This window comes from Lissotriton helveticus, chromosome 12, assembly GCF_964261635.1.
Source record: "Lissotriton helveticus chromosome 12, aLisHel1.1, whole genome shotgun sequence".
Taxonomy (NCBI): Eukaryota; Metazoa; Chordata; class Amphibia; order Caudata; family Salamandridae; genus Lissotriton; species Lissotriton helveticus.
Window position 1 is genome coordinate 796360784 of NC_136073.1, and position 10835 is coordinate 796371618.

Genomic DNA, 10835 nt, shown 5'->3' on the forward strand with positions numbered 1-10835 from the left:
CCACTCAAGGTTTTGTGTTGAAATTATTTAATGGGCTCTGTATATGATATTGCCACTAGATGGTAATACCCTGAACAGATACATGGGGTTCCTCAAAAGTTCACAGGGCTCCGTCTAAAACCCAAAGTGCTCTATTAGTGGTAGTGAGGGCGAGTACCAATAGGCCGAACACAGGGAAGTGTAAGACATTACACAACAGTGCTCAATAATGGACACACATCTCATGAAGGAGAGCCAGACCAATTTTCCGTAATTATACTTTGTACTGTATTTAAAGACCCTGGTCTTCGTTATCAGGTAAGTTTTTAATTAAATACTTCTCACTTTGAAAAATCGACATTTATAAACTTTTTCATATTGTCCAATGTTATCCTATGGGAAAAACAGTATTACACTTAAATAGGTAAGTATTGCACTTACAGTCTCAGTCTTCAGAGCCAAAAGTCAGCAAGGGCCAGGGATCAGGTAAGTACCAAAACTGCACCATCCGTGGCACTGGGGCGGCCCGGTGCAGAGATCAAAATCGGAAGTCGGCTCAATGCTTTCCAATGGAGACTGGGTGTCAGGAGCCACACCGCTTGCAGGTAAGTAGATCGGATGCTTGGTCAAGCTTTGGAGGTTAGGTTAAGCACAGGGGGGGGCCATAAAGCAGCACCAAACATACACCACCAGCGGCACAGGGGCCGCAGGGTGCGATTTCGACATTGGGCGCCCAATGCTTCTCAATGAGGATTCTTTCAACGGAAAAGAGGCTGCAGGCGTGGTACCGGAAGTTGCAAGAGGAAGACCAACGACGGCAGACGTAAGTTGGGATGCCGAGTGTCATAGGGGCAACTTTGGTTCAGCACACAAATAGTAACTTTAGGAGGAGTTTTAGGGGGGAGCAGGTAGGAGCCATGGGCACCTTACCTGGGGTGACTACTGTAGGAAGGTAGATCCCTGACTATGGTTGCCCCCAACTTTTTGCCTGGTGTTTTGCTGGTTTTCTGACTTAGTTGACCTGGGGCCCTGCTATTCAGGACCCCAGGCCCACTGCTCTCTCTGTAAAATGGATTCCATGTACCCTAGGTACATACCTAATTGGATACTGAGTCACCTTATCAGCCCCTGTACAGTGTACCTTAAGTACCCAGGGCATAGGTGCACCCAGGGCCTACCAGGGGTTGAAGCATGTATTGTGCCACCCCTGGCTGGCCATCCAAGACTGACACAACTGGCTGCTTGACAGCTGGGGCAAGGTGGTGTAATCACCCTTTGCTTTAGATATAGTATTCCTATATCTAACCCTAAAATGGACACATATATTCCTATCAGTCACTCCTATGGCAGGCCTTAACAATCCTGAAGGCAGAGTGCTTGGAATAATGTGAAATGGTGCTCTGGCATGAGCTGAGCCCGTTTGCAGCTTGCGGAACCAAGTCCTAACAGCTGTTCCATGATAACGCTATACCATATACTCTTAAGTGCATTAAGTACCTCGCGGTCAAATGCTAACTTTGGTATAACATTATCAAAACATGTCGAGTAAGGTGTCTTACGAATTGGAATACTAACCCCTCTCCAATTCTGGCGACGGGGTTAGCATTCCACCCTTCTAGAGGGACACGACATGTATGTAACCTGTAACCCCGGTTAAAGTCTGACATAGCCTCAGCTTCCACAAAATGGATGCTGCCACCGAGACACAAGTCTGCCCTCCTGCTGCTGGGAGTCCTTCCAGCGCGGGAGGCATGGACAAAGGGTTTCCTGCCAGGGGCGGTGCCAGCACCGTCCCAGACAGGATTTTGTGTATCCCAGGTAGGCAGGGCTATAGAGGAAGGTGACTGCAAGTGGCACCCCGGTGCTCACTATGCATAGGCTGGGTCAAACCAGTTCTGGGGGCACACCAGCCCCTGAGCTGGGGAGAGACGGGACAAAGGAGAGGGGTGTAACCACCCCCCTCCTAGTCCCACCCATAGGGCAGGACTTAGTCGCGTGCCAGCCCCCTTTTGCAGGATAAAGGTAGGAGCAGGCCCCCTTCCAAATTAGATCATCTTTGAATCCTGAAACTACTTTCCACGAAAGGAACTCAAGACTCTTCCTAAGATTTCTCCCTTGTGGCTAAGGAGTAGTCACCCTGCAGCAGCAGGCACCATCCAAGCATCGCGGTCTGCTGTAAGTCTCTCCTCCGGATCAAGACTGCCCAGCTCGACGAGAACTGGCTTCCCTGGCACCTCTGACCTCTACCTACATCATCAGCCCAGCTGAGACCCGTGGGTGCGACGAGACCTCGAGGGACCGGCCATCTTCAAGACTGCCCGACGCTTGCCCAGCACGACCACCGAGTGACCCTCGCCCAAGTGCTTTGGGGTAAGAGAAGCCCCAACCCTGAGCAGCTCCAGCACCGAAGTCCAGCCCCCTTGCATCCACGAGATCTGCGTGGGGCCCTTCTGCTCTTTGCTGCTCACCGCGTTGTCCAGGTCGCTTGCCCGTTGGCTAGTAGCCCTTCTGACGACTAACTACGACGACAACACGGCTGGTCTGGTTGCTCCAGACTGGCCCTTGCTCCCCTCCAACAGAGGAGCACCCCGGACCCTCCTGGTCCACTCCAGACGCCATTTCGAGTCCACCGCGTGGGCTTGCATTTGCCAAGAGTTGTTGCCCCAATCCTGGGTCCAGCGACGTCGACAGCAGATACCTTCGTGGGACAGCTCGCCCCTCCATCCTGGTCGCCGACAACGCCTCCTGGTCCGAGAGACTGCAGAGCCCAGCGTCGCCCACTCACCTGGTCGAGGTGACTTCGTCCGGTGCCATCCTGGTGCCCACCTAATCACTGGCTAGTGATTCAGAACTTGGTCCCCTCTGCTTACAGGTCTTCATCTTCATCGATCCAGGCTTGGATCACCACGAACTTCTTCACTCGTCGCCTGCCAGCAACTTCTTTCTTCAGGCTCCATAGACTGCAACGAGGATCTCCGACGTCTTTTCAGCCCTATGCAGCCGCAGCCCCTGGGCTAGGTAACCTGAGCATTTCGGCGCTCCAGCATAGTCTAACTATCTAAGTGTCAGGATCCTTTGTCGTTTCAGCTCTACTTAGTCGGGTTCGCCCGAGAACACTAACTTTGCTTTTACTAGCCTCCATAGACTTTTTCCCGCCTTACGCGTGAGAGTTCCCACTCTGCACACGACGTCCCTAGGCCTCCTGCTTGCAATCTGAAGTTTCAGTAGATTAGTCCTAGCGATCCTAAAGCCTATGAGAATAGTTACTTACCTGCTAGTAATTCGCATTCCACTTCTTGTGTATATGGTTTTTCGTGCCCCTCGGGCATTTGTGTAAATTGTGCGACCTTAAGTATTTCTTTAAGAGTTTTGTTGTGTGCTTAGCTCCCTGTCTCATAAAGAGCCAGGGTAGTCTTGTTATAAATAAATATACGTTTATTTTCATAACAACTTGTGTGGTGTCCTTTCACTTGGTGTTCAAGGGATATATGTGATGGTAAAACAGCTGGCTTAACACGCCCTCTAGAGTTTAGCCTAAAGACTGCACGTGTCCATGCTACTAGGATAGCTGGTCTATCAGGTTGACTTACAACCAAACATCAATAAGGGTTGTTTGGACTGATACATAGTGATCACTAGAATAGTGAGCACTGCATATCAGGCCAACTTCTCACAACTACACCCTCCTGTGGGAGGGTGGAATAGACCTAACCTTGATTAGACGGGTATCCCCACCTGACAAGTGGTATTTCACTTTGCCACCCCCACCTTAGGGGTGAGATTGGAAGAGGTGGGCACACCTCCTATTCTTTTGAATTTCTCCCACCCAAAGTGGGGGTGAAAACCATGGGCTGCCATCTGCTGCTAGCAGCAGAGGCTGGCTGGGGGTCGCATTACAAAGGTGGCAGCCCTTTAAAGCTCCCCTCTTCGAGCACTGGCCCATCTAGGGGAGGAGGCATGACACCTCTGCCCAGGATATGCATTGTTTCTGGGCCCAGACGGCAGGGACTCTCTACCCAGGGTCCAGAAACATGTCTGGTGGTGTCTGGCTGCCTTCAGTCGGTCAGAGACCACGCCAGGTTTGGCAGGTTTTCAGGGGGCACCTCTGAGTTTCCCTCTGGGTACATGGTGCCTGGTGCAATAAATCACACACTGGCATAAGTGTGGGTATTTTGAGAGGAGTAGTTTGTTACCAAACACTCCTGTGTTCAGTGAAGCCATCATGGTGGTGGGGAACTAGAGTTGTCTAGTTTCCAGCCCATGCACTTGGTTTCACGGGCACTTACAATATTAGGAAATGGACCCCAATAATGTAGGGGCATATCTGCTCAGGCAGAAATGCCCTCACATTTGGTATACTGCAGCCTACCTTAGGGATGTGAGGCCTGCTAGAGGGGAGGCATATCTATGCTTTCATGCAGTGGTAGTTGGCATGACATCCAGGCAGGGTGCCATGTCAACTTTCGTTTTCTCCCTCACAGGGGCATGCAAGCTTCAAAGGCGGTGGCATGGTCCCAGTGACGGGGTTCCCAGGGGACCCTCTTCAGCTCCCAGGCCCTAGCTACTTACAATTAGGGATTTGTTTTTAGGGAAGGAGCACAGGCACAGGGGACATGGTTGGCAGAGACCATGTGCCCTACATTTGAAACCACATGAAAACCAGGCTAAAAGTGGGGGGCTAACCATGCAAAAGAGGCACTTTCTCACACTCCCTCCTGCAACTCCGGTGCAACTCCTGCAGCCTGTTAGGCGAAAGCAGAATCCTTATTGAACAGTATTGGGTGCCAAATTCTGAAATTGCACCCGGCCGCCCCAGTGCTGCTGGTGGTGCGTGTTTGGTGCTGCTTTGTGCCCCCTGTGCTGGTCCTAAACCGCAAAGGTTGACCCCCTGCAACCGTTTTACTTACCTGCAAGCAGTGTGGCTTCGAGCACTCCCAGTCTCAAAGAACCGCATTGGGCCAAACTCAGATTTTCACCTCAGCCCCTTGCCACCCCTGTGCTGCTGGTGGTGCAGTTTTGGTACTCACCCGACCCTTGCCCTTTGGTTCCAAAGACTGGAACTGTAGGTCTGATACTTTTAATCACATTTTTGTTTTCCTCCATAGGATAACATTGAACTGTTCAGAAATGTTTTGTGTCAACTTTTTAAAGTGAAAAGTACTTCTATTTAAAAACGTACTTGCCTTATTGTGAAGATCTTGGTCTTAAAGTACAAGTAAAGCTTATTTTTCTAGAATTGATGTGGCTCTTTGTGAGTCGTGTGTCCGTTATTGGTCAATTTTGTGCAAAAATGTCTTCCACTCCTCTGTGTTAGGCTTAAGGCTTCTCGCCCACACTACCACTAATAAAGCACTTTGGGTTTTACATTGAGCCGTGTACACATTTGGGGAACCCCTGAACTCTGCACATGGTATAACCACCCAGTGGCCATACCATATACAGAGCCAGTTTCCTACAAACTGAAGGACTGTAATGTCATCAAGTTGTCCACTGAAACAGTTCTCTGTACTCATGATCCATTTCTAGTAGCTTGGATGATCTGGGACGCAACCATGATGCTTAGCAGTAGCATGGCTACAGCTTTAAGAGGATAGTGGCACCATCCGCCTCATCAGGGATGATGAAACCTTATTGTCCCAGTCACAAAAACATCACCATCAAGGTTGGCAGCAAGAGGAACTTTGGGAGCATTCAGTCATGATCCTCTTAATCGACCATAGTGGCGGTTTTATCCTCTTCCGTGCTCATGACAGCTCGACGCCATCATGAGTCGCGGGCGGCGTGTGCTCATGACGGCATGGAGCTGTCATGAAACTGCCGCTCTGCCCACGCGGCACTGATTACACGCCTGTGCGTGCAAATTAGTGAGTGGGCGGGGTCACGACGGCTCCACGCCATCATGAGCACACACCGCCCGTGACTCATGATGGCATGGAGCCGTCATAAGTACGGGAGCGCCACGCCACCCCCTAGCCCCATTTTTCGCCGCGGCGAAAAGGATATACAAATGAAGGTTTTGAGTGAATTGATACATGCAGATAGGTTGTTAGTATTATCCATTGACGTAATACCATCAGATATCACTTCCTACGTTTGCAAACCAGATGCCTTTAAACATTTAATAGATCTAACGACTTAAAAATCTAAGAAAAAAATAACTCCTGGCAACGAAACATTCTCTCAAAGACTGCCAAGCACTGAAATTAAGTCTACACAGCAGCCATGCATATCACTTACCATGCCAAATGTAACTTATCAAAGATCTATTCCAGTCTGAAAGAGAAACCCACTTTACACGGTCATCTAATATTACAGGTTTATGTAATAACTTGTAAGTGGGTCATATGAACGCTGCACAAAAATGTTATTTGTAAAGAGAATCCGCTAGAAATGCTCTCTGCCTCGTTCTCTGTAACATCGCAAACAGTGAGACATGCATAAAAACTATTGACAAGTGTATCAAGAAATAATGTATTTCAATAATTAGTCATGTTCAAGTCGTAATGACTACCTATTAACATTTTTAGTGTCATTTTTAGTGAAACTACAGCGTTTTATTTTTACTTTGTTAAATTATTTATACATATTTATTTTGTGAGAGGTTACAAAATGCTACTTAGAATGTGTGATGATGGAAACCACAATGGCTCGTCATCTACTGCACCTGACGCTGTACAGATGAAATAAAATTATTGTGCCTGGAGATTACCATGGTTTAATTCAAATATGCAAAGTACACTCTAAATCTCGTCGGTGGTATATTTGAACTACTGTGATCGAAACCTAGCCATATAAATTATGCTATCAGAAGACCACGGTGAAATGCTCATATCCATTTACAAACTACATTTTTGTGACCTATGCCACACTCTCCGTTTTCCAGAATGTTTTAATCACAGGTAACGCCTTAAATGTAAAGTACCCAAGAGCTGTTTTTCGAGACTGTGGTGCCCTGCTCCCCATGTTGAGCCTGGCAACCTTGACTGGTGAAGTGGGTGAAACTCCACAAACGTCGGTCAGAGAGAACAAGTGGGGAGAAGCTTGAAAGGAGATCTCTTTTCAGTGTTTTTCGTGGTCCTATTCTAATTTAAAGAGTGAGCTGTGTATTTTTTTTAAGCATACTTTTCTTTCTGGATAGTTAACGAAATTATAAACTTGCCATATGTTAAGCGTTTGGATTTGGGAAATAATGCTGGAAATAACCCAGGTAGATGAAAGTAAATTCCTACAACTCGGTCTGAGAAGCGTTGTAAAGGTCAGTTCCCCATAATTGTATCACTCCATTCCAAGAAGAGGGTACCAGACAATCTGCAGCAGCTATCTTTTGAATAGAGGAACAGGTAAATGGCTCAAGTGTTCAAACTTCGTTCTGAATGTCAGTTTTATGGTCAACAGGTCAGAGCAGCTCACTGATCTAAGTGAGTGGCCGGTTCACATCTTTATATGGTGAGGTCAGTGGCCCCTTCTCGAGAGATAAAACATTAGCCATGTATGGTGTGCATTATTACATGATGCTGACAGTGTGCAGCTGTCTGTGTGTGCAGTCATAACAGATACAAGTATGAGTTTTGAAGGTGAAATATCTCATTACATGATCTCTCTTTGGTTAGTTTTTATTAAGACGAGCACTGATATGCACTTTAAACCACTGTACAATAGCTGATTTAAATTACGTTTGTTTTCAGATGATGATGAGTCCGACGAAGAAGCAGCAAAAAAAATCAACAAATGCACACTCGTTTGGGAGGTAAGCACTCTGATACCGGTCTGCCTGAGTTAAGCAAAATGATAGTCGCAGAATATCTCTGTGATATTTATATTGGTGGTGGGTGGAATTTGCTTCTGCGGAAGTGCATTAAAATTCCGCAGAATTCCGCAACTGGAAGGAGTGAGCATTTGGCACTATTTTCTTGGCACACAGTGCGCCCTCTCGTTCAAAAATGGATGTGTTTTGCACTAAGAAATAGCGCTGCCATATACCAAATGCACTGCTGTGCGTACCCCTAGGCGTCCTTACATACTCTGCAGTGATTACTGCAAAGTATGTAAGGACGCTGAGGGGTATGCACTGCTGTGCATACCCTTTGGCGCTTTTACATATTCTGTATTAGAAAGTGATTGCTCCATCCTTTCCGGTTTGGCCCTAAGATCCTGGAACATGGTGTACCTTCTGAGTAGATCCACACATACTTATATAATATGGCCAGCAAAATCTTTGGGCCATGCAGGAAGATCTCAGGGCCTCACTTTCTCGAACGACACATGGCCACGTCGTGGCAAAGTACATCTAGCTTGGGCAGCTCTGACTGTATCACTAGAGCTATCCGCATCAGTGTAGTACTTGGAATATTAATCCTGGATACGCTCAACTGAGTTTTCAGAATATGTAGTGGATGCCTTATGGACATATCTTTGGGTTAAGTGGCTCTAGATTAATTTAGGACGGAGACTGATATGGCCATTGAACAATTTAAGGGCAATGAACTAGAGCCATAGCCCTTGGGCATAGTGTTTCCAGCCGAGCCGTTCCTGCTAACGTTACAAGATGTTTCGGGATTATTGCAGCGTTTAGTCTACAGACAACACTAGCCTCTGCAACCTGTGCAGCAGCAGCCCAATCCTTTTCGGGTAAAGTTGTTAGTGGGAGCTGACGCTCTTCACCCTCACAGAGACAGGTCTCTTCGGTCACTTCTACCTCTTATGCTTTCGGCCCTATTATTGCTTCAGATTGCTCAGACATTTTAGACATGTTGAAATTATTTTCAAAGTAATATCCAGTTACAATGAGCCTTGTACATTATGCACTAAGAGGCAATACTTTTTACCTGTTGTCCCTAAACTTCAAAGTGGCTCCTAAATTGCGATCAAGAGCTCGGTTCAATATGTAACTGAATTGCATGGAACACACTGGTGGCTCATATCCAAGCAGAGCAGAGTGGCGGTGCGCGGGGGGGAGTGAGGACAGTCCATGATGATGCAAAAGAAAAGTAAGGAAAACTACTTACCTTGCGCTCGCTGCATTGCCGACTCAGTGCTTTTCTGCTGCATGGTACTGGCTCCCAGACTCCCCTGTGGTCAGTCCAGACACTGCTCTCTTGCATGTGAGCAGCATCCAGATGTGCCTGAGTGCCCTCCATTTGTCCTCCCAGAGAGACTGGGAGCCTGTGCCTGCTTATCTCTAACCCGGCAGTGCAGCTCTAGTTGGAGACTTGTAGTGTGCATGTCTGTTTGGCCATCCTGAGACGGCCAACCAACCGGACATGCGCACTAACAGCATTGCAGAAACACCCACCCATACCCTCCCCACCTTCCGCCTGTCATCAGCTGGCCCGCCCCCAAGACTTTAAAAAAAAAAAAAACTATAATAAACATGTTTTTATTGTTTTATTTTTCGAGTTTTGCGGCTGTTGGCTGGGGGGGCGTGGGGGTTGGGATCTACGCTCCTCTGCCATAACTTGAGGAGTCTCAGCTGATGGAACAAGGTGAAAGTGAGCTTTAGTTTGGGGATCTTTTGTATAAATTGTTCTCACAAGAAATGGATTGGGGAATAGACCTAACAGTCTGTTTGAAGCTGTGTGTAATTATGGCATATTTGACCATATTGTTTTGTAACTCACTTATTCTGCAATTTTAAAATAATATTTGAATTGGAAATATTTGTATACGAAGATTGACTTGTAACTGACGGAGAGTTCAGACCACTGTGATATTATTGATAATTTGATCTGTGCAAGTAATTGTCTAAGATTTGTATTTTTCCTTAAGGGGCATATTCGATGCAGCGTAACCTCAACACACCCTGATTGTTTCCTTTCTTCTTCAGGGTACTGTAAAGGAGCGTAGCTTTGGGGACATGAAATTCAAGCAGTGCCCAACAGAGAACATGGCAAGGGAGCATTTTAAGAAGCATGGAGCTGAGCACTATTGGGACTTAGCTTTGAGCGAAAGTGTTCTGGAATCTACAGACTGAGGCTATGTCAGGATGCAATTAATTCTAATGCAGGACCGTGTTCAAAGGATATAGAAGGAATCCTGAATCCAGTATTGTACGGCTAATGGAGTGTGGAGCATCTGAAGAGCTGCCTTGAAGTATCAAACAGCAGAGATGCACATTGTTAACCTGGAACCCACAAAGCCCACAATTTTTCAGAACTTCGTTTAAGAGACTGGACAACTGGTGTTGATTATTAATATCGAAGTCGAACTTGTTTGTATAAAATTGCTTTAGAACCAGAAAAGGGTACACACATATATATGTTTATTTTTTTTAGGGAGTTTATATACTGTAGCTTTACAGTACCGTTTTGGATGGTGGTCCTCGCTACAGTCTTGCACCTGAGCAGAGGGAAAGCCTTAAACCCACAAGCTTGGACAGCAGGACATCATTGGAAGAGCCAGTAACTGGCGGATGCAAAGTCATTCTCGAAACAAAGGTTGTCCTTGCCTCTTGAGCAGAACAGCCTTTGTATTTGCCATGTAGGAGATGGGGATTTAGCCCATATCCGATCTTTATTGAATAAACCTTTTATAAAGATGAACAGAGGTGTCTGGTCACAAGTTCTTATTGGCCTTTTTTACATATATAGGTACCAAACGTGGCATTTGTTTAATCAGTGTTTATTGTACACTAGGGTCTCAAACAGTGGTGGCTGGTGGAATTTGAAAGTGGTGAGGCGTAAGACCAGTTAATGTACATTGGCGTACACGCAGATGGAATGAACAGATTGACCTTTCCCAGGGAGATTGGGGGTTCTCTGCCTGAGAATTTTTGTGTATAAATTAGTCGGAAATTGTGCATTTGCAAGTAAAATTCTGTAATAAATGATCCAAAAACACATGGATGTTTGCCCAGATGT

General features: G+C 46.6%; 1 protein-coding gene across 7 annotated transcripts in view; it reads left to right on the forward strand.

Annotated features, from left to right (window-relative positions):
- PRPF3 (pre-mRNA processing factor 3) overlaps positions 1-10517 on the forward strand; it is a 129543-nt gene extending 119026 nt beyond the window's left edge. For all 7 annotated transcript variants that reach the window (XM_078670663.1, XM_078670666.1, XM_078670664.1 and 4 more), the window contains 2 exons: positions 7665-7726; positions 9803-10517. In XM_078670663.1, coding sequence (XP_078526789.1) covers positions 7665-7726; positions 9803-9949 — 209 coding nt within the window. In that variant the 3' untranslated portion in view covers positions 9950-10517. The remainder of the gene's footprint in view (positions 1-7664; positions 7727-9802) is intronic.
- The last annotated feature ends 318 nt before the right edge of the window (positions 10518-10835 follow it).